Raw genomic sequence first — 25,129 nt, 5'->3', positions numbered from 1 at the left:
CGAGCCGAAAGATCTTGAGAAACACGACAAACAGGAAGCGCAAGCAACGCAAGCACAATCAGAAGCAAGAGTGCGAGCAGGATCACGAGCAATGTGGACGCGCCTTTAGAAGATCGGTTCGAGTCGTTTAAAATTGGTTTTAGCCTTAAATTATTATTATCTTTTAAATGAGGCGGCTTGAGCTTCTCCTCTAAATATCTGGGTAGTTGCACCACTGCACGCATCACATGTGATTGCATCGCATCACATATTTCTTCATTTCTTAAGCGGTAAAATTGCAGACTTTAGGCATTTAAAATCTTATTTAAGCTAAGTGCTACAATTAGTGACTAAATAACTATACGTAGTGACGTTATAATAATTGAAATCAGTATTCATATTTTTTTGGAAGTCTTGTTTAGGTACTGCTGGCTGTTGTATGACTGTCCGTGTCGCTGGTAGAACTACCGGACATTATAAACTTGGCTGGAAGAGGCTGGGGTACTCTGAAAAAGTTATTTTAAACATTGTTTTATAAATTATTTTGGTAATAAAAGCGTCGGCCCGTGACACGGTATGTTGTACAGGATGAGCGGAACTTGATGTCTCACCTCTATTATGAGAAAACGAAAAATAATAAAAAAAAGGGAAATAAAAATCGATGACGTCATTATATCAATTTCCAAATATGGAGAAATATGCAAATTTGGCTTAAAATACACTTTATTTAGTCCCATTTAAAAACTTCTTTCCAGATTTTTTTTATTATTTTTCGTTTTCTCATAATAGAGGTGAGACATCGAGTTCCGCTCACCCTGTACACTCCGAGAAATAAATAAACATGGAGGATCCTTAAAGCCTTGACAGCTTTGTCGTGTCCAAATTTTAGTTGTGTATACAGGGTCTCTCAAGCTGAGCGTGCATAAGAAGTTTCTAGAGAACTCCAATGTCTAGATGGGAGTTTTTGTGCACATCATTGTTTCGCAACGAAGTCTACCGATTAAAAATATTTTCAATATGGCGACACTTCCGGAAATACCGGAAGTTTACAGCAACTTTTTTTATTTAAATGGGTAGACTTATTTCTTAATTCATTCTTAAGTTCTCTGTAAAATTTTATGAATTTTGATATCAAACTCTATACCTAATGTTCGGTCCTTGTTCGGTCCTAACCAAACTAAAAAACAGTATACAGGGTGCCGCAACCTGAGCGTGCATTTTCGTGCAGTTTCTAGAGAATTATAAGATCTGGATCAGAGATTTTTGCACATCATTGTTTCACAATGAGATCTATCGATTAAAAATATTTTCAATATGGCGGGAAGTTGACGGCAACTTTCTTATTTTAAGTGGATACCCCATTATTTTTTATTGCGTATTTAAATTCTCTATGGAATTTTATGAATTTTAATATAAAACAGTCTATACCTAACATTATACGTTTCTGTGAAAAAAAATATTTAAATTTTTTGGAGTAAAAAAACTGTCTGTCAAAAAAATTGTATAGCCTAAACGTCAAATTTAGTGGTTACCACAGCCACACAGTGGGCAAAAATCCAGAAGTATGTTGCAAAAATTCTTTTTTTGTACGATTTCATTCAAATTTGGTAAAAACATTCTATGCCAGTAGCCCGTGAACCCAGTTAGTTTTGGCTGACTTGAGAGTGGTGGGGGATGGTGGGGGGATTCATGAAATGGGAAAAATCATCTATTGACTAATACGACAGCTACCAAAAGGCGGTAAGAATATTTTACATTTCACTAAATTTTATGATTTTTGGCAGAGCCAAGATGAAACAGACAAATATTGAGCAATTATTACTCCTCCGGCATATACAGGGTTTGTTTTATATATTGACATCCTCTGTATCTTTTTTATTCGACGTTTTCGAAAAAAGTGTCTTGAATAAAAGTTTAATGGTCTCGAATACATTTTTCAAAACTGTCTTCTTTGCATATACAGGGTGCCTTAGAAATCCTGTGCGTGGCCCAACTTTCTTATTTCAAATTAGTACCCAATTTTTTATTTGATTTTTATTTTCTCCTAAAAATCCTAACTACTTCTATGTAGCTAGCCTATACCTAATTTGAAATTATACCTAATTTGAAACCAACTATCTTGAACCACGCCCAGACTTTTTGAAGCACTTTGTATATGCAAAATAGACTTTTTTGGCAAATTTATTCAAAACCACTTTCATTTGAGACATTTCGGAAGCGTCAAAAAAAAGATAAAGGGGGTGTCAATGTATAAAAGAAAACCCTGAGTATACTAATCCAATCTATTCAAGATTCTTTGTCATTTCAATAAGTTGGGTCTCTAATAATACCAGACCATATGTGAACAATATTTTATTATTATATTTTAAATAAGTAACCATATTCTGAGAATTAAACAATGACGATTTAGAAAATAACAGAACTTATACCTATTAAACATATCTAAATTTTATTTTACCATTTACTATTTACTGATATTTTGTTTTATAACAGCTGGAGGCAATCAATGGTCACGAAGTGTACATTTTTAAATCTGAAAGAAAAATCCATTTCATTTAATTTAAAAAATTAGGTACTGTCAAAATTTGTCAATTTGTCAAAAAATGTCATTTGACATTTATGACATACCTCTTCTTGAAATCTTGAGAAAAATTACGTAACTTTATATTTCAAGTTCTTCTCTAGCTACTATAACAATTAATTTATGAGAAGTATCCACATAAAGGATCTTACTATACACATACGCATGGAGGCTTACGCTTCCAATAAATTTAATGTTGCGATTTTTTGCGATTTTTGTGACTCAACTTTTCTAAGGCAGAATATATGCCACTATCAAAAAAACCTTAAATGATTATGTTCTACTTTGACCTTTACCTAGTTTTTATCCAAAAATCAAAATAAAAGATACTTTTTTACTTACCTTGACATTAAGTTTACCGCAACCGGGAATCTACGTCAAACACGTTATGACAATTTCACAATAATTATTGACAGCAAGCTAAGGTCGTCCGATTCAATTGTTATAATACTGTGTCACTTGAATGCAACGCCTACTATTTAAAAAATTGTAGAAAAAAGGCAGTTATTGGTCACAAATTAACTGATAATGTAGGTTTTGCGCAAAGTTCGTTTTACAGCCCCTCGAAAGAGACTACGAATATGTTTTTTTGTTAGTTTTATGTGGTTTCCTCTTAACTAATATGTTTCCAATCTAATGTTATTGCCATAAATGCTAACTGTGGATGTTATTTTTTGCAACTTGGTTTGGACATATTGCCTACTGTCAGCCATTGTGACATAAAGAGAAGACATGTTGCTATCTATTTTAAAAATTAAATTGAATGTCATATAATGTTGGCTGAAGCTGTCTTGGAATTGAGAGATTAAAACATTATCATAAATAATTTTTTTCAAATGGAAACCCACTTTTTTATTTCACTAATGACGAGGTTTTTCAATTTGTAACTTGATTATACATGTTCCTATGCCTAAAATTAATCGTCTTTAAGTTATTTGAGATTTAGTTCTAAAGCGTACATTTTTCTTGATTTTATCTAGCTTCCTTTGATATTAAGTGTTAAACCATCAGACAGTTTATTTCCTTCTGTCAAAAAACCTATTATTTGAATTTCGTTTACTATAAAAACTGCTGCTAAAACTTTATAAAGTGTAGGTATTTATAAACATATATCTCGTATTATAGTGATATCTAATGGCAATATGACATGGCTAGATATAGTTTTGCATCGCGTTTAACAATTAAGTTAGGCTACTGGTTAAAAACCAGAAAAATATACGCTTTGAAACTAAATCTTCAATAACTTAAAAACGATTTATTTTAGGTATAGGAACATGTATAATTAAAAAGTAACGAATTAAAAAACCTTTTCCCTAGTGAAATAAAAAAATGAGTTTCCATTTGAAATAAAAAAGATTTATGATAATTTTTTAATCTCTCTCTTCCATGACAGCTACGGCCAATGTCTTCTCTTTATGGCACAATGGCTGTGCAATCACTAAATTTGACGTTTAGGCTATACAATTGTTTTGATAGAGTTTTTTCCTCCAAAAATTTTAAATATTTTTAGAGGAAAAAAAAGGATTATTTTCCAAAAACTGATAAAATTAACTTCAACTGATAATCCTGTGATATATGGCACGATTACAAAATGGTAAGAGCATTTCACTGTTGCATCAAGAGAAATTTACAGCTTCTCTAAGTTTACTTATTTCTCTGATGTTGCACGAAACAAGGGTTACATATTTTACCTTGGAAGTTCTTCGCAGGGTGGAAATACGTTATCCAAATATGCTCCTGGTACGTTACCTGCAGGCGCATAATGGGCCACTACCACGATTTTACCAGATCTGGATCTTGCTCTACCCAATCCAAAATGTCTACTATTAGACCAAACTAGCTGGGTGAAGTGGCCTTAAAAATAAATAATGTTTAGTTCAAGTTTTAAACTTTCAAGTTTTTACTTCAGAAATTATTTGGAAAAAATCGAAATAAGAATGAACACCTTCTACACCCTATATCTCCGAAACTAAGCCATTTTAGGACATACATTTATACGAACTTTTTTACTTATTTTTATTTGCAAAATATGCTGCCGAAGTTTCTGGAATACAGTTTGGATCACACTGTATAACGATTTTCGAGTATTTTTATTGTCTTATTAAAATAGCATTCAAATAGAAATAAATACAACCTGTCATATATTCAAAGTTTGGAGTAAAAAAAATAACACGAAATAACATAATTTTTTTTGCTATCATAGTTTTTTTACATCAAACTTGGAATAAATCAGGTCGGTTTTAAAGAAACGTAACGAGGGAAGAGACGATTTTGACAGGCGACTTCCAAAGACTGACAGCAGAAACAATTTAACGATAAATTAACTTTAAACTTAGATTACTTACGAGTATACACTTACCGACATTAACATTAGCTCGAAGTCTGTCAGGCTCGTTGCTAAAGTCATACTGTTTGACTGCTGAATACCAATAAGTTGTCACTTCTTGCCCGGAAACGTCAGTCACAATGACATTCGTCATTCGACAGAAGAGATTCTGCCCGATATCTTTGTCGTTTCTGTAGTAAAACCTGTTCGTGTGGGCTAGATGATTGGCCCACGTTTGAGCCAAGTGACACAACTATAAAAGAATAAGAAATAAATTAAGAATTAATACCCTTTCACATTTCCACATTCTTAATGGTAAAACTAGATTGTAATTTTACACATCAAAAGTGTAAAATTCCAGACAAGATGGAATTTTACAGTTATTTGGGTGGCATAAAAGTAACCAATGATCTGATGTGTATTTTTACATACTATTTTTTATCAGTATAATAAATAAATATTAGTATTATAGGTAATTTAATGCAAATAAAACTTTAAATTATGAAGCAATATTTGTGTGATGATTTTTTTATTTTTTAATATATCAGCATCACAATCAGCATTGCTGCCTTTAAAGTTTTACACAAAAGTCGGAAAAGCACTAAGTACTCGTATTTGCAATAAATTAAAACAATAATTTTAAATAAACAAGTTAAGCTTCATTCAGAACCTCGCGATTAGTGGAATAAATTAGTGGTTTCAATTAGCGTAGAAGTTTTTGTTCCTTTAATTTCAATGTAAGCATTCAGAACGTCAAAATTAGTGGTAGACTTCAATTAGTAGAAACAATTATGAAACTTTTAACTTTTCCACTAATTATACACAACTAACTAACGCAAGCTGTCATAATGCTAGGATATTCTATTAATTTTAATTGTGTTTTTTAGACATTGTGAATGATCGTAAACTAAAAATATAAAGTTTAATTGAAACCACTCATTCATTCCACTAATTGCGAGGTTCTGAATGAAGCTTAACTTTTAATACGATAGGTACTTATTGAATGGTTCAAAACGAGAGTTCTACAGGATGTTTCAAAAAACGTGTGCCATCTCTCGTGCAGAGATTCATCATTTGTCATATGGTATTATTTTTCGATTATTTTATTAGACGGAATTCATGTCAACCATATTAAAACTCTTTTGCTATCTCGCCAATTTGGTTGATATATTGCTGCCTTAGTCTTTCGTTTGTGTAAAATGCATTTCTAATATGATATTGACTTGCCTCTGGTGACATGGTGAGTGGAGGTGAATTGTGCCTCTGCCTGTACACATTGTGCCAACAAAGACAGTCAGTGATGAAATCGCTGTCTTGCCAAGCTGTTCTGATTTCTGATATGTCTAGGATCATGCTTACTGGACGGTTATGCAAAATCTGAAAGAAATAAGTTTATAGCTTTAATTTTTATTATTCAAATTAATGTAAAACTTTCGATATTTATTGAATACTACAAGAAGAGAGAAATAAAGTGAGCCTACACAGAAAGATCAAAGCTTATTCTAATTTATAGATCTGTAATATTAATTTTATTCAGTGACAAACTAAGTGCATACATTTGGATGGTTTGTGTCAGCACTTGAATTACAGTCTGATTATTGTGAATCTTGAAAAAGTGCCTTTGTTGCTGTCAGTTTCATGTATTTAAAGTTTTATATTAATGTGTTCTAGTGGATCGATTTTGATGATTTTTTAAGTAGTTTATAGCTAAATTATTTGACTTTTTAGTGCCCCTTTCCAAAATAAAAATAAAAGTTCCCATCTGTCAATTATACGAGGGAAAAGAAAATGTTGATATTTTGGTGAATGTTTGGAACACCTTGTGGAGTACCTTAACGAAGCAAGGATTGTAAAAATTAATTTTATCATCTAGTTGTTTCTCTATAGTTTGTTTTTTGATTCATCTCAATAGCTGTATTTCTTTTAGAGATATTCGCTTCTGAAGACGACATTAACATTTTTTCGTATTTTTTTTACATTAAAACCATGCCTTTGCTTTTGGTCCTAGCCAACAGACCTATAAAATAGTGTTTATACTCGTCTATAATTTCATTATTATACATGAGTTTATGAAATAATAATAATATTCATTATTCACCGCTTCCACGGATATCTCGATCCAAACTCCAAACAAGAGCTGTGCTCGATCCAAACCGGCTTGGAATGCGATTGTACGTTAAAGCTAAATTAGTTAGCTACTTAGTTAAAGAAAATTTCAATGTTTTGTTTCCATGTTACTTACTCGTTATACTCGTTCAATATTTTTGTGACATTAGAAATAAAAACTTATAATAATAGTATCTAAATTTTGTTGATACTCCTGGATAAAGTATAGTATTCTACTCGCATATAATGGCTGTTATTCATAACAACCACCATTATATGCTCGTTGAATAATATACTGTTATGATTTATGTAATGTTTCACTGTCTGTGAAAAATCCATATGAAAAATAATATTATTATTGTCTGTTGTGCAGTAATTTATGACTAGTTAATAATATTACTTTTCAATGACAGTGACATTACAAAAACAGTAAACACCTTTTTATAAGTGTATTGATGAGAACCGAAAATCAATGCAAAAATTGCTATAGATCGTTACTGTCTTAAGCTGGTCCCAGACACTACGTGCATTTGACGAATATTCGGTATTCCAGCTTATTCGCGTAGCGTGTGGGAGGTTTTTTTTTGAGGTGGTGGTAAAAAACCTTTTATAGGCGAGTGGTGTTCGTTCCCATCACCATCTCGAGAGAGACGATCATAGAGACGCATCTCAAACAGTGTGGGAGTCGAATTGTTACCCACTAAAAAAGTCCACCTCCGAGGAGTCAGCTCCTCCTGGCCCCTTACCCGGAACCGCCGCAAGGAATTACTTCGGCTTCATACGTGATCTTGGGGTTTATATCCTATCTATGTTATTTTTTTTATCTATATTCTATCCTATTTATTTTTAGGATACTTCCGCATTTCTTGCCTTTTCATCTTTTCCTTTCTCTATTATTATTTCTTTCATAAATGCCCCTGCCTTTCCCCATATTTTGCTAGTTTTGGTCATTTTCATAATCAAGGTGTCCGAAGTTAACATTCCTACATCCTACAATAAGGCAGACCTTCCGTTTTCCTATCTTGGACAGCAGAACAACGTATGCTCGGCATCGTCGATTTCGTCGCAGTGCGGCGTGTGGGAGGCTACCTTCGACGAAGATTCGTACTTCGTCATTTTCCCGGCGGTTGTCGGTACACTGGAACGAATCAAAGGAGCTCGTAGTGCGGCGTAGTCAACTTCGGAATTACTCGCAGATGCTACGTCTATTTGTTTACGTGTTTTTTTTTGTTTTAGCGGCGCGCTCCCCTACGCGTTGCTCTACTACGGGAAATATTTGTCATTGGACGCATTTTTACAAATAACGTAGCGTGTGGGAAGGTGGCCGAAGCCACAGTACATAATTCGAATGTTCGCACATTCGCCAAATGCACGTAGTGTCTGGGACCGGCTTTATTTAAAAGCGAATATCTCTAACAAAAATAAAGATATTGAGATGAATCAAAAAACAAACTATCGAGAAAAGATATACCTAGATGATAAAATTATTTTTAAATTCCTTGCATTGCTAGCATATTCCACAGGGTGTTTTAATCTTTCACCAAAATATCAAGATTTTGTTTTCCCTCGTATAATTGACAGAAGAAAACTTCATTTTTAATTTAGAAAGAGACACTAAAAAGCCAAATAATTTAGCTACAAATTGCTTAAAAATCATCAAAATCGGCCGACTAGAGCAAAATATATTAAACTTTAAACGATGTACTTAAACAGCCGTTAAACGGTAGCCTACTAAAATGCCGTTAATAGATATTGTGACGTCGTTCATGTCGGCGGAAAGTAATGCCTACCCTTAAGCATTTTGCAAGAGCACCTGTGGGTCAGTGGCTGAGGCTATGGCTTCGTAAGCGAATGGTCCTTGCTTCAAATCTCACGCCGACCAAGCTTTTTTATATTTTTTTTTTGCTTATAGCGTGATCTTATTGCATTGGTTTCACTCTTTTTGGTTGGATTGGTTTAGTTATTTGGCGGGTTGGTTAGCGTGGTTATTTGGAGGGTGTTAATTCATTGGTTAGTTGGTTATTTGGTGGGGTTGGTTGATTTTTACTAATTTATATTTGTTTTTTATATTTTTTATCAGTGTCGAGGTTAGTTGCGTTGGTTAAGTTGGTTATTTGGTGGGGTGGATAGCGTTGGTTAGTCCTTATAAAATTCCTATATTTCATAAAGCCGTCAATTGCGTCACATCAACGACGTCATACCTATTAACGGCATTTTAGTAAGCTACCGTTTAACGGCAGTTTAAGTACAGCCAACTTAAAAATACATCAAAATTTTAAGGTGCCCTTTTTTGTGCCTGTGAGTGTTCTTCCAAAAGCATATGGTAGCCTATATTTGTAACTTCTCCTCTAATATTCAAATTATTTAAAGTCATCTTAATTTTTAAATCTATGATAAAATATCTTATATAACAATAAAACTTATATAAAATTATATTAGCACAAGAAACTGAACCTCGGTAAATTTATCTCCATCATTTTTATGAAAATTTAAGTTTGAGTTATAAAAATTGCAACACACCGTATTCCTACATAATCAATCAACTCTCTCTTGGTTAAATGCCTCTGGAATAATAAATTTCTCTGCTTAAATAGCTTTCCCACTTAACATTATTCCAACCCATCATTCATGTTTTATCTTTTAAGCTGTTTCCTGAGTAAGCAGATTTAAGGAGGCCATGACATTTAAGGCCCTTGAAACCAACAAGGGCTCGAATCGTTTTACCTGTCTTGCGTCATTGTTAGGTTATATTTTGTAAGGTTCTGTGTTTTTTTAGGCACTTGGAAATAGATATTTGCATATATGGATTTTTTCTAAGAATAACTTCAAAAGATTTTATGGGAGGGTAAAGGCATCAGCGTGAATTTTTAGTTAAAGAAAAGTTTGTTTGAAAATAGAAAATAGAGAAATCCAAGTATCCAAAAGTTCGCAACAAATTGAATTTTTTTTATGTTTCGAGTTAAGGTTATGGGGAATTAACAACTAATATAGTTTTGATTTTTTATTTTTAATAATTATTTTAAGAAAGGCTGAGAGAGAAAATATATATTTTTTATGTATTTATTAATATCTCTGAAACTATCGAAATATATTTACTCATGAAGAGTGATCTGAAAGGAAGCCAAAAATTCAATAATATACAGGGTGTTCAATTAAACAAAATCATCTCGATCCACTCGCATTTTATTGAGCCACTCAGTACAAGTTAAAATATTTTCCTCAAATACATCCTAGTACCGGGTGGCCAACTAAGAATGGACGCCGGCTGTATCTCAGAAACTACTTATCATATAACTTTGGGAAAACATTCTAATAAGTAAATCGACCAAGAGAAATCGCTGGAAATTATTTTCAAGTTCGACAAATGCCCGCTAGGGGGCGTTTCTCTAATAGCCAATCAGAAAACAGGGTTTTTCTCAAAAATATGCAGGTGAACAGGTACTTTAAATATTACTGTTGTAATCATCGAGAAATTTTTAATTTTTTTGATATAAAGCATTTTGCTCTATCTCATAAAATAAAGTGGTGGGGGAAGGTTAAACTTGCTTTTATTAAAATAAGGATAACTCTGGTTTAGGTTATGCGATTTAAACAAACTAGGGCTCGTTTAAAAGAGCTTTTCTTCCTTAATGATCTCCAGTATAAATTTTGTTTCCACAATTTTTTTCGTGGTAGCTAGAAGGCGCTGTTTGACATCATAACAAATATTGCGCTTTTGCGTAAAAAATAAATAGGAGGTTATATTTCTGTTAGAGGCGAGTTAAATAGTATACAGTTAAATAGAGCACAAAATTTCCAAAATATCAGCGCAAACCGCAACCTTCTATCTTCTCTCTAACCGGAGATATTAAGAGAACAAATCATGTTAGGCTACCGCTTAGGATTATATAGTCTAAAAATTATAGTAGTAGGCTAGGAAACAAAAAGAGGTAAATTGGTTACGTCAAAACATATATTTTAATTTCATTTTAATACCGTTTAATTATTATCTATCCATGTTTCGTTCTTGATTCGACCCCATAAATTAAAACCTAGGCATATTGTATCCGATGACCGAGCTGGCCATGGAAATATGCCGCTCCAGCGTCTCTATCTACTAAAGTAAGTGGTATCCAAGAAGGCCCACACATTCATAGCAAAATAAGCGGCACCACTGCCTCAACTACACCAACGGCATTTATGCTGATGAAATTGCAACAAATGCAATTTCATCATGATGGATCCCCTAACAAAATTGGCAAATCATTTCTTAGAAATTATGGATAGTTCATTTCATTCAGATAATTAAAAAAGTCCAGTCATTCGCCATCCTAGAATTCATGTGTAAACATTTACCGACCGACGGTCTTGTTAAACTACTTGCATCAAGGGCAGATTTGGAGCAGTAGTGCATATTGTTAAGATTCGCACCTTCGTTCGGTGCTATATGAAAAATGACCCAAACGACATAAACTTTATAATATAATAATAAATAACACAAACAACAGGTAAAATACGAAAACAAGTGAAATCAATGACGAACTTGGATTAATAACTAAATGACGTTATATGAATAAACCCCTAGTTTTCGACCATCATCAGCGGTTTTCTGTTAAAAACTATATGGCGGTACAAAATTCCTAGAAATTTTAATAAAATTATTGATTCTCCGACTTTCGAACATTTTAATCTGAGAACTAATTACGTATAATTAACCAAGAAATTCGTAAAAATTATATGGATGGATGATAATGTTACATAAACACGTTTAAATAATTATGACGTCATTTTTTTAAGAAAACGCCCGAAGTTCGGATGCATAAAAACTGAACTTAAACGTTTTGATATTTTGACGTAACCAATTTACTTCTTTTTGTTTCCTAGCCCACTATTATAATATTTAGACCATATAATCCTAAGCGGCAGCCTAACATGATTTGTTCTCTTAATATCTCCGGTTAGAGAGCAGATAGAATTGCGGTTTCCGCTGATATTTTGGAAATTTTGTGCTCTATTTAACTGTGCAAAGAGAAATATAGCCTCCTATTTAATTTTTTTACGCAAAAGCGCAATATCCGTTATGATGTCAAACAGCGCCCTCTAGCTACCACGAAAAAAATTGTGCAAACAAAATTTATACTGGAGATCATTAAGGAAGAAAAGCTCTTTTAAACGAGCCTTAGTTTGTTTAAATCGCGTAACCTAAACCAGAGTTATCCTTATTTTAATAAAGGCAAGTTTAACCTTCCCCCACCACTTTATTTTATGAGATAGAGCAAAATACCTTTTATCAAAAAAATTACAAATTTATCGATGACTACAATAGTAATATTTCAAATACCTGTTCACCTGCATATTTTTGAGAAAAAAACTATTTTCTGATTGGCTAGTAGAGAAACGCCCCCTTGCGGGCATTTTTCGAACTTGAAAATAATTTCCAGCGATTTCTCTTGATCGATTTACTTATTAGAATTTTTTTCCCAACGTTATACGATAAGTAGTTTCTGAGATACAGCCGGCGTCCATTCTTAGTTGGCCACCCGGTACGTTTACATTATTTCGTATATTTTTCATTTTATTGATTTTATAGAAAGCACTGTTCATTAAAATGTTGTATCCTATGTTATAGGGCTTGTTTCTCTCTACAATTTCCTGTTTCACAATGTACCGTTTGTGTCCGGGAAGGGTTCATAGTTTCATAGTTGTCGATTTTCGAAAGAAATCAGTACATTTATATTATTTCGTATATTTTTCATTTTATTGATTTTATAGAAAGCACTGTTCATTAAAATGTTGTATCCTATGTTATAGGGCTTGTTTCTCTCTTCAATTTCCTGTTTCACAATGTACCGTTTGTGTCCGGGAAGGGTTCATAGTTTCATAGTTGTCGATTTTCGAAAGAAATCAGTACATTTATATTATTTCGTATATTTTTCATTTTATTGATTTTATAGAAAGCACTGTTCATTAAAATGTTGTATCCTATGTTATAGGGCTTGTTTCTCTCTACAATTTCTTGTTTTACAATGTACCGTTTGTGTCCGGGAAGAGTTCATAGTTTCATAGTTGTCGATTTTCGAAAGAAATCAGTACATTTATATTATTTCGTATATTTTTCATGTTATTGATTTTATGGAAAGCACTTCTTTTTTCACTTATGATATTTAGTATCTACATACTTGATAACGAAAATTGTAAACTAGAAAATAAAGAAACTACATGGAGTTTTATTTGAATATTTTTTATTAGGTACTCTAATTTTTTTAGAAACAAAATTGATGTAGCTTATTAAAATTCACCCTCAGTCTTATCCAGAACAGATTAATGGCCACAAAGCTCTATAACCTTTTGCGAAGCTACTTAAATGGGTTTCTTACGTGTCCCATAGCGTGACAGCAGCGTATTAATCTGTAACTGATAGAGAAATTAACATACTTGCGTGTCAATGGCAAAAAAATCTCCCAGAACAATCATTAAATGTATTTTTTCTCAATGTAATTTATAGAAGACAAGTTCTTGGTTGTGGAAATATATAAAAAGAGTAACATAACATTGGTAGATAATATATGAGAGTTTTATGATGGAATTAAGTGAAGTTTTGGTTTCTGAATTGCTAATCACTGAGCTTTAGTGAGTATCGCATGACACTAAATTAGACGTACATTATATAGGGTCTCGATTTGTTTCGAACAAGTAAACCAAATGTCGCGGATTCTGATCTGATATTTAAGACTCCACCTTATTTTTGTTATCAATAAAAAATCTTGATTCTTATTTTCAAAAACAAATAATTAAATAGTTGTACAGGATGAGTCAACGATAGAGTAAAGTCCATTATCTCATTTGTTTCGAGATTTACAAAAAAAATTAAATATAAAGGTTCTAGAGTAGGTTAAGATACACATTTTAAAATTATTATAGAGTATACAATGTGCTTCAAAAAAGTGTGGCGGATATAACTTATGTTTTTTTAAATGCAACAACACCCTATTTTTTAGATTCTGCGTAAAATTCCATAACTTTTTTATATATAATGTTATATACCTAAAATTAATAGTTTTGGTAATATTTTAATTTGTTTATACAAATGTTAAATTGCAGTGTGGTAAAAAAATTGTCAGTGGTGCCATTCTTTCTGAAGTTGGAGTACCAAAATTTGGTAGGAGAGTTTTTTAGAGTTAAAAAAGAAGATATATATTTATAAAGATATTTTAGTTAAATGATACAGGGTGTTCAAAATATATTTACTAATTTCAACTACTTAAAATTACAAAATCTCAAATTTTTTAAATAGGACACCCTATATATTATCATTTTTTCTGATAGATTTTATAAAACTCTTCAACTTTTATTAGGTATGTCATATACCTATTCTTAATAGTTTGCTATTTATTTCTATTTTTACCCATATTTTTAATACCCTACCTTCAATTACCCTATAAAATCATAGTTGCCATAACAAAACAAACTATTTATTACTTATCTTTAACAAGTAGCTTAATAATTAGTTACAAGTGCTGGTATTAGTTAAAATTAATTAACTCAAATAAACTAAAATCGCAGTCGTAAATTTCTTGGTGTATTTTTGTATTATGAAAGATGACACTTGGATTTTCCGTCAGGGCGAATAGCCCCAGACTAGGGTAATACTAGATTACCTAATTGTTGAAAACTACTGATATAGGAATTTTCTTCTCGTAGTAATTCTGGTTTATAATTCATTTGGTAAAGCCAATATTACTACTGTCGCGAAACCGTCCCATTACACACTGAAGATGTTTTCTAGATAATCTACATCTATTCTTATACTACTTAGCAAAGTACTATATAATATATAGTACTGAACCAAAAAATATTGTGGCTTGCTCGTGTATATCAGTCACATTGACTAATTAATTTCAGGAAAATATGTAACTATTATCTCTACAATTTATACTAAGTACAACAAATTAAACTAAAATTCAAATTTTGTTCTTAACTTGCTTAACAGACAAGAAGCTTTGATAATTATTACTTTTTGTTACGGTAACTATGATGTTATAGGGTAATTGTATTAAAAATATGGGTAAAAATAGAAAAAAATGAAATAAATCGCAAACTATTGAAAATAGGTATATGAGATACTTAATAAAAGTTGAAGTTTTGTAAAATCTATCAAAAAAAGTAATAATATATAGGATGTACCATTTAAAAAATTTGAAATTTCCTAATTTTAAGTAGTTGAAATTCATAAATATATTTTGAACACCTCGTAGCATCTAAGTAAAATATCTTTACATAGGTATTGTTCTATATCTCTATAAAATTCTCCTACCAAATTTTAGTTCTCCAACTTCAGAAATAATACCATCACCGACAATTTTTATCACACTGCAATCTAACATTTATTTAAACAAATTTAAATATTTCAAAAACGATTAATTTTAGGTATAAAACATTATATATAAAAAGTTATGGAGTTTTACGCAGAATCTAAAAATAAAAAAAAAATACGGTGTTCCATTTAAAAAAACATATGTTATATTTGCCGCACTTTTTTGAAGCACCCTGTATACTCTATAATAATTTTAAAATGTATATCTTAACCGTCCCTATAACTTTTATATTTAATATTTTTTTGTAAACCTCGAAACAAATGAGACAATGGACTTTACTCTATCGTTGACTCACTCTGTACAAAGTAAATGTAATAGAAACGAGTAATTTTGCAATAATATTTATGTAATATCTGGTAATCGAATAGATTTTTTGGTATTTTCACAATTATATATACTATGATTAGCACTTCTTTTTTCTTATTTATGATTTTTAGTATCTACTTGATAACCAAGAGTGTAAAGTCAAAAATAAAGCAAATGCATGAAAAACAGTTCAATTTTAATATTTTTTATTACTCTAAGCCCACGGCCACACAGAAAGCGTTTTTTGCGTTTTTTGTTTTTTTTGCGTGTCAAGCGCTTTTGCGATTTTACCGTTTGAAGCTTTTACTCCGATTTGTGTCCATTAAAAACAAGCAAAAGAAGCGGCAGGTTTGCAGTTTCTATCAAGATGTCAATTAGTAACGCAGTCAATTAGTCGCAAGCTCGTGGATCCCCGGCCCACTCAACAGTCAATCCTGTGAGAAAGAGATAGGCGAGATCGGCACGGTTAGCGTTGAAGAGACGAAGATAAAAGATATGCTGGGATTGAATCGTGGACAGGCCGGGGCATATATTCGGCGACAAACACAAGTACCAGCGGTGTGTGTAAAAATAATAATTATTATTTGCCATATATTTTACGAATTTTAGTTTATTTGTGTATAGTTTTTTATGTTGTAGTTTTGTGCTTACCTGGTTATAATTATAATATACTAATATAATATAATAAATAATTCTAATTATATTATAGAGTAGTAAATATTACTAGTTGCTAACGCAATTTTAGGACATGATTTATGAACTTTTTGAAGTGAGACTTCTTTACGCGCGCTTGGAGTAAAAATTCAAGGCCGTGGCATACGAGCTAGCGAGACGGCTTTGACGCACGAGCTAGTTGTAACAAAACGTGTTAACGGTTTAGAAATACGTAGTGCCGCAACGTGTATTTGTGAGCAGTCCACGTGTTTATCAAAAATATTGATATTTTAATATCAATTTTGTAAAAGTGAATCAAATTATTACGTCTCATTTGTTACACGTAAAAAACTATTTGTTTATTTCTTGTACTAATCATTGTGACTTAAGTATTTGAAATGAATAGAAAGGCTTACAATATACAAACCTAATTTTCTACGTCTGGACATGTAAAAAATGTAGAAAATTAGTTAGTGCAGAAAATTAATTTTCTACGTGTAGAACATATGGTAAAAAATATAAAATTTTCTACCTACCCAACCCTGCTCTTACGCCTAAACACTCACTTTTTGTAGTAGATACGGTCTGTTATCTACATCTTCGGGACTGAGATTGTTGTTGACAGGAATACGAGCCTCGACAGGTTCGGGCCGGTTGGCCTGCACCACCCTGGCTGCGTTGAGACGTTTCCTCAAGTTTTGCAAGACTTTGGCCTCTTCTCTTTTTCTACTTGGCTGGTAGTGGGGAGCGCTGGGAAGTACCGGAATCTGGGGCTCGGCTTGGTTGATTGAGGAACCCAGCAGTCTAGAAATGATGACGTTTTTGTCATGATAATATATTATTATTTTGTCCATATCCTATATATGGTATGTTTTGATCCCAGGAACACGTCTATGAGGTATTTTTCGTAAAAAAAGATGTTAAAAATCGTACATTTTCTTTTAAACTTTCCTGTGTATTTTGGGAAACTTTTAGAGCTGCCTGTCCACCCCAAATTTTCCTCGGTATACTTTTTTAATGTCTGATATTATATTAATGTCTTTACTCTATATGTTTGCGGCACTAAACAGGTTCCAAATATAGAAAAAAATCGGTAGATCCCAAATTTGTTAAAAATAAATCAATTTTTATTTTAAATTTTCAATTTATTTTGAAAAAGGGTAAAAAAAATGTGTTTCTTTTATCGAGATCTACCAGCCCTGAAACTATTTGCACTTATTTATGACTTACCCTGTATACTGGGTGGTCCAAACTGTATTCTGGAAACTTTGACAGCATATTTTGCAGATAAAAATAAGTACAAAAATATGTAAAAAAATTCGTATAAATGTATGTCCTATATTGCTTAGTTTCGGAGATACAGGGTGTAGAAGTAGGGGAGAATGCCCAACAGTGAGACACATTTTTTTAAGACAGTAAAAAATATTTTATTTTTTCATCAAAATAAACTATTTTAATATACTTTAAAGGCAAGCACTCTTTCCTAAACATGTTTAATTAACTACTCTCATTGAGACAAAAACATGTCTTAAAATTAACAATATTGTTATTATTGCATTTGTCTCATTGTTGGGCCCAAAGGTCCAACAGTAAGACAATGCAAGTTTTAAACAAATAACTATTTATTAATTACTTAAAAAATAGTTAAGAGTATTTATTTGCGTTTGGCATAAAACAAAGGTAGAGCTGTCTTAAACAAAGAACTTAAAATATAATCACAAGTGTTAAAAATATAATTAACTTCGTCTAAAACTAACGAAATAAAAAAAAGAGTTTCATAGATTTTTGTTGATAACGTAACTTCGACTTAAAATAAATAAAGACTCTGTTAAAAAAATTCATAAACCAAATATTACAGGTGTTATTCTGACATAAAATAACCACGCTAAAATGTTAATATTTAACACTGGACATATGTCCGTCAGGGTAGATTGTGACAAAGCATTCATCTGCAGAAGATGAATCTAAAATTGGTTCTCCAGAGCTATTGGAATCAATAAACACTTGTTTCTTCACTCTCTCCACTTTGAATTATCTTTTCTTTGGTTCATATCTTAGCTAAGTATTTTTCTTGTATTGCATTTGTGCTTATAATGTTTTTTTTAAATATTAATAACAATAATACTATCAATAACATGATAGACATGTTCAACAGTGCCAACGAGTGCCCAAAAGGTACCTATATCCCAGTCTTAACGGGTGCACTGTCTGTGGGATACTGTCTCACTGTTGGGCAATATATTTTGTCTCACTGCCGGACATTAACACCAGTCAGCCATTTTGTAATTTATTTTATTCTAAACTACTTGAACAAAAAAACCCAGACGTATATTCTAAAACACCATTCTAAACTTGCGTCTCCATTAATGGATTTATTAAAATACCTAAGTTTTGGCCTTACAGACCGAAGAAAACGCATATGTTAAAAATTATTTTTCGCTTCAGAAATTTTATTGGGTGCAGTTGACATATATCTCCCATCACTGTAGGTATACAAAATAGTTGGTATGTAGGTAGTGTTTTACTCTCGAAAGGGGAATTGGATTCGACGCGTTTTAAATGAAGGGGATAAAATGTCTCACTGTTGGACCTGTCTCACTGTTGGGCATTCTCTCCTATCATTTTTATTTAGATTTTTTCAAAATAATTTCTGAAGTAACGTCAATATTTGGATGAAAATTGGTGTCTGGAAGTTTTTTGACATGAGAAATTTGATTTTGATGTCAATATGATTTCTGTTTGTAGGGGGCGTCTACTGTATAAAGCTACTGAGTATAAAAATATAGATATCCGTGAATTTTTATGTAAACAATGTCTCTTTGGTAAACATCGCTACGAGCAACCGTTCTCAAGATATTTAGAACGGAAATAGTTAATACATAATGTCATTATTGCCAAAAGATAAATATGTTGAGTAGATAGTTATTTGACTGAAATGATAAATTTGGGAACTTTTTATTTTTTTAAATTAATGATACATTTTTTCTCGAAAAAATGATGATAAAACAGTTTCTGTTGAACTCTTGGCACAAAAACATTTCCAATATATGATTTCAGTCCAATAACTATTTAGTCAACATGTTTAATTTATTTCAATCATGACAGGTATTGTTAATTTCAGTTCCAAATATCTCGAGAACCATTAATCGTGGCGATTTTTAGCAAGAGATCTTTTTTACGTAAAAACGTCGTAAATGGATATTTTTTACTTAGTAATTTTATACAGGTACGGGCGAAAAGTTATGACTCTTTAAACCAGTTAAAAATATGTAGGTAGCGCCCTCTACAAGTAAGAGTCATATTGACATCAAAATCAATTTTCTCATGTCAAAAAACTCCCAGACACCAATTTTCATCCAAATATTGACGTTACTTCAGAAATTATTAGGAAAAAATCGAAATAAAAATGAAATTTCTACACCCTGTATCTCCGAAACTAAGCATTTTAAGGCACGTTTATACGGAGTTTTTACTTATTTTTATTTGCAGAATATGCCGCCGAAGTTTCCGGAATACAGTTCGGGCTACCCTGTATATCGTAATCTCAAATTTTACAGGATGATCAAAATTTAATGTCGACCTTGGATATAACTTTTCTTTTAGATACAGAATTTAAACTTTTTTTTATATAAAGCGGTACGAATTTTTAATAGTTTTATATATTATACGGGGTATTACACTTCATATTACTGTTTCAACAGTTAAATATAATACAAAAAATCATTGGGTGACTCTCATAAAAAATTAAGAGGAAAACGTGAACATATTTTTCTTAAATACAATATGATCGAATTGAACGACGTCAACGATGGCTTTAAAATGAAGATCATTGTCAGTTTATATGAAAAATTATATGGAGAATGTCATCGACGTTCATTTCCAAACCAACAGGCCGCCGTTTTTTTTTCGATCATACAGTACTTTCTAATACAGTTTAGATCTGACTTAAACAAAATCTCTAAGTCCTTTATTTTAAGACTTATAGATCCTCGCTATTACAGGACCCTGTATAAATCAAAATTCAATGACTATATTTGGTCCTTTACCCATCCAAAACAGAACCCAATATTTACCCACCTTTTGGACACCGGCGTCCTAGGTCTGTTGGGATACTGCGTCAGCAGCTGAATGGGGGGACAGATAGAAGATTGCGAGGCGATGCGGGGGAGCTCCATGGCTCGGTCGTGGGGCCCAGCATCCGCGGGGGATGCCGCATATCGGGCTGAGGGCGGCCTGGGGTTGCGACCCAAGCGTCGCGACGGCCGGCGTCGCTTCGGAGAACTGACTGGACGTCGGTGGCGTTTTGGGGGACGCATTGGAGCGGGGAGCACGCGCAGAGCGTGTTGGGTTGCAGTAAGAGGGGCAAGAGGGAGGGGTTGCAGGTGGTGAAAGTGAGATTTGTTCGTATACAGGGTTTTAAAATAAAAACTAGACAATTGACAGTTTTTATTTCTTTATTACATTGCGCAAAATTGTTTACTTTTTCTGGCTAATTATTAGTACTATTGTACTACATTATGTCAAACTATGTTAATTTCCAAACTTTACTATAATTCTAGTCTCGAGTTTTTTTTGCTACTACATAAAACTACAAACGATTTTGAAGATTTTTAGACATTTGTTAAAACAATATTTTTTTTCTTTATTACATTGCGCACAATTGTTTACTTTTTCTGGCTAATTATTAGTACTACAAAAAAATTGAATTTACTACAATCAATTTCATCGTTTGGAGTTTGTATACAACTAAAGACATTATGTCAAACTATGTTAATTTCCAAATTTTACTATAATTCTCTAATTCCAAGAAACTTTCGTTGAGTTTTTTTGCTACTACATGAAACTACAAACGATTTTGAAGATTTCTAGACATTTGTTAAAACAATATTTTTTATTACATTAAAAGCACAATTGTTTACTTTTTTCTGGCTAATTATTAGTACTTACAAAAAATTGAATTTACTACAATCAATTTCATCGTTTGGAGTTTGTATACAACTAAAGACATTATGTCAAACTATGTTAATTTCCAAATTTTACTATAATTCTCTAATTCCAAGAAACTTTCGTTGAGTTTTTTTGCTACTACATGAAACTACAAACGATTTTGAAGATTTCTAGACATTTGTTAAAACAATATTTTTTTTATTATATTGCGCACAATTGTTTACTTTTTCTGGCTAATTATTAGTACTACAAAAAAATTGACAATCAACAATTCACAAATGATCAAATGAATAATCATTCACAAATGATCATTCACTTACATCCTTCTATATAGACTGGTGGTAGCAAGGCGGCTGCGGCTTCAAGAATAAAGTGCCTGAGAAAGCCCACCATGATGAGGCGAAACGTCGCATAATAAAAAAAAAAGTTTCCATTTTCAATTAATAAAAAAAAACCTCATACCCAAGAAAGAAAAAAAAAATAAATAATGGAAAATTGGAATGTTGTGTACAAGTTGCAATGTAGAGATTGCGATTTGTCTTATATAGGCCAAACTTCTAGAAACTTAAAAGGTCGTATCACATCTCATAAAAGTGACTGTAGAAGGGGCGTTTTGTCATGTGCATTGTCGGAACATGTTAACAATTTAGACCACAGGATAGACTGGGATGGTGCTGAGATTCTGGATAGAGCTGACTCATTTTGTAAAAGAACTTTTCTTGAAATGGTTCACATAAATTCACAAGTTAACACCATGAATAAAAGAAGTGACACCCAGAGTCTTAGTGTTATTTACGGTTACATTTTAGACTTGTACAGTGGTAAATATGGTTCATTGCGACAAGTGGCTACTCAAGGTTCTCAATAGTTATATTTTCATACTGTAGCTTGGGTGGGGTTTGATTGTTGAGTTTCTGAAAAGATTTTTATCGCTTTTTGTATTTCACCATCGCTTAATGTCATTTGAATGTTAAGATATTATTTTATACTAAAATTTGTATTACAATTCTCTCTTTTTTGAGATCTTGCTTTTCTTTTCAATTCTAAAGTAAATTCTAGTCTGGTTCTATGTAAAGAAAAACTTTTTCTTTTTACTTAAATTAATTTATCAAGTTGTCTAATGCCTGTTTTCTCAGTGTAGCATTGATGTTATATTGCGCATGGTCGATCTCGCTGATGAAACGAACCAATGTGTCAAAATATTTCTATGTAGTTGTTTCTCTTTCACTCTTTTTATTATATGCATAAGTTTATCCTTTTTGACTTATCAAGAGTAACATATTTACCTTTTTTGAAACTATGGTGTTCGTTAGTGAACGATCGGCGGTGCTAACAGAAACGCACTTTACTGTAAAGAAAATCTTGAAAATTAATTCGTTTCTTTTGTCTTTTAAGTACTTACAATAAAATAATTAGATCGTTCATGAAGCAGAATTAATTGCTATTGTATTTTAAGATTTTTGACATGCAATTTTCGTGCTTTGACTTTGTACTCACATATACGTTGTATTGTTTTTTATAAAGTTTTTGTAGTTAGTTTTCACGTGTATTTTAAAAGTTGATTTTTACTACTGCATTTGAGAAATGAGGATTCTTTTGATTGTTGAGCAATGTTGTAAACTTTACCATAATCCCACTTTGGTGAGTTGCATTTTAATAGTTTTTTTACAAGAATAGAAATTGTATTTAATTACTATAATTGTAGAAGAGTCCTGAAGATGAGAACAACTGAATTCTCGAAAGCTTGACTAAACAATAAAGGGTTTTTCCTTGAACTAACGGCCTTCTTATTAGACTGCATCCCCAAGACACCTGTTTGAATATTTTTCTCAACTAGTCAGTCGCGTAGACTACCCATCTCTTTATCATTGTAGGAATGGGGTTCTTTTCCAATATTAAACAACAACATGGTACCACCAGCGTTGAATTATTGAAGACATTGGCCAACAATTACATCAAGCAAGCATCATTGCGAAACCGAAGAATTTTTTTACTCAGATGCAGACAAAAAGGATTGTTACCGAACCACATCACACAGGGCACTTTAAACATTAACTCAATGTTACATCACACTAGGGGGAACACAGGACAGAGGATACTTAACTTCAATCACAGGTTGAGAAAGAATATTTTAAACTTGGAGATCAAGGTGACCTTCTGTGATCTCGATAATGTTGAAAAAACTATTAAGGAAATTACAAAACGTCTTTATAATTGTTTACCTCATAACATTGTGTATGATTTTATCCAGAGACAGAAAGTTAAGTCTAATAAAACTTTCCTTAAGATTAAACGTACTAACATAAAAAAGATCAATGCTCTTATACAATATAATTTAAAAAGTATTAAAACTCAGCCTAAGTGGTTTAAGAATCTTACAGATGTTGATATACCACAAGACATTATAGATTTAATTTCTTTGGGACCAAAATTTTGTCTCTGTCCCACCACTAATGACATTTCTATCCCGTCTCTACTTGCAGATCTGGAGAGAATTATATACAATTTTGATAATGAACAGAAGGACACCTTTAGAGCTCAGTACACTAATATTATTACTAATCATATTCATAAGCATCACGATGACAGACCCTTTTTAAGTGATATTTTTAAAAAAAGTAAACTCTTCTTCAAGAATCATCCTGAGTTGTACATCCTTAAGAGCGATAAGGGAAACGTGACCGTGGCTATGTACAAAGACGAATATAATGCTAAAAGCCAAGAACTGCTTGATGATGATAAATATTATCTTAAACTTAATAGAAATCCTACGTACACGTTTCAACTTAAAGCTAATGCAATAGTTAACAAATTGAAGGACAGGGGTTTCATTGACAATGACACTGCTAAAAATATAATGGCTTACAACACCATTGCTCCGAGGTTTTACACCCTTCCAAAAATCCATAAACCTACACTGTCGGTTAGACCCATTGTCTCTTCGATTAATTGTCCTAATGGTCAATTGGCCAAATATATAACAGATATTCTTACTAGGGCGTATAATGTTGACAATGATTATTATGTCAGGGATTCTTTTTCATTCAGTACTTTCATTAACAACTTTCAGATTCCGCCTGACTATGTAATAGTTAGCTTTGACGTCGTTTCTTTGTTTACTAACCTCTCGATGGAGGTGGTTCTGAAAAGTTTGCGTAATAATTGGAATAGTATTTCCCCGTGTTGTCCATTTGACTTCGAAACACTCGAGCGGGTAATAGAGTTTATTTTTGATTCTAATTTTACTATTTTCAATGGTACATATTACAAACAGATTTTTGGCACCCCTATGGGTTCTAAAATTTCACCCATTTTAGTAAATTTTGTGTTGGACGATCTGGTTAAGGATTGTCTACATTACATGCCACATCATATTCCCTTTGTTAAGCGCTACGTAGATGATTTGTTACTGGCTGTTCCTAAAGATCAGATAGGCATGACTTTAGAATTTTTTAATACCTACGACAGGCATATTCAATTCACTGTGGAAGAAGAAACGAACAGAGCTGTTCCGTTTCTTGATATGTTGGTTATGAGAACAGAAAATAACATCCTTAAACAAAATGGTATAGAAAGCCATATTGTTCAAATCGTTTCATCAGCTACCATTCATATCACACAATGAAATCAAAAATAAATTTAATTTTGGGAATGAAGTCTAGAGCAGTTAAACTAAGCCACTCTGATTATGTAGAGGAATCTGTGGCTCTTTTAAAAAATATTTTGATTGACAATTCTTATCCAGAAAAAATCATTAATAGGTTTTTGTTTCATACAGCTATAGTGAACAATAATAACCAGGGACCTACAGCACAACAACTACCTAATATCACTAATACTCCTCTTGAGCCTAACCGAGTGACAGAGGATCAAAAT

The 25,129-nt window shown here is 32.3% G+C and overlaps 2 protein-coding genes across 2 annotated transcripts; one reads left to right on the top strand and one right to left on the bottom strand.

Annotated features, from left to right (window-relative positions):
* Positions 1 to 223: 223 nt before the first annotated feature.
* On the bottom strand, positions 224 to 20,481 carry LOC115888376. The gene is made up of 6 exons (XM_030908093.1): positions 20,384 to 20,481; positions 16,873 to 17,110; positions 6,114 to 6,263; positions 4,920 to 5,139; positions 4,252 to 4,414; positions 224 to 485 (listed from the first exon to the last, which is right to left on the bottom strand). The coding sequence occupies exons 1-6, from the start codon at positions 20,479 to 20,481 to the stop codon at positions 398 to 400; spliced, it is 957 nt and encodes a 318-aa protein (XP_030763953.1). The 3' UTR covers positions 224 to 397.
* Positions 20,482 to 23,129: 2,648 nt separating this feature from the next.
* Positions 23,130 to 24,878, top strand: LOC115888393. The gene has a single exon (XM_030908114.1). The coding sequence runs from the start codon at positions 23,130 to 23,132 to the stop codon at positions 24,876 to 24,878; it is 1,749 nt and encodes a 582-aa protein (XP_030763974.1).
* Positions 24,879 to 25,129: the final 251 nt, after the last annotated feature.

Source organism: Sitophilus oryzae, unplaced genomic scaffold, assembly GCF_002938485.1.
Source record: "Sitophilus oryzae breed Bouriz unplaced genomic scaffold, Soryzae_2.0 scaffold_734_pilon_pilon, whole genome shotgun sequence".
Lineage (NCBI taxonomy): Eukaryota > Metazoa > Arthropoda > Insecta > Coleoptera > Curculionidae > Sitophilus > Sitophilus oryzae.
Note: the sequence above shows the minus strand (reverse complement) of the source record. Positions and strands in the feature narration are given on the sequence as shown.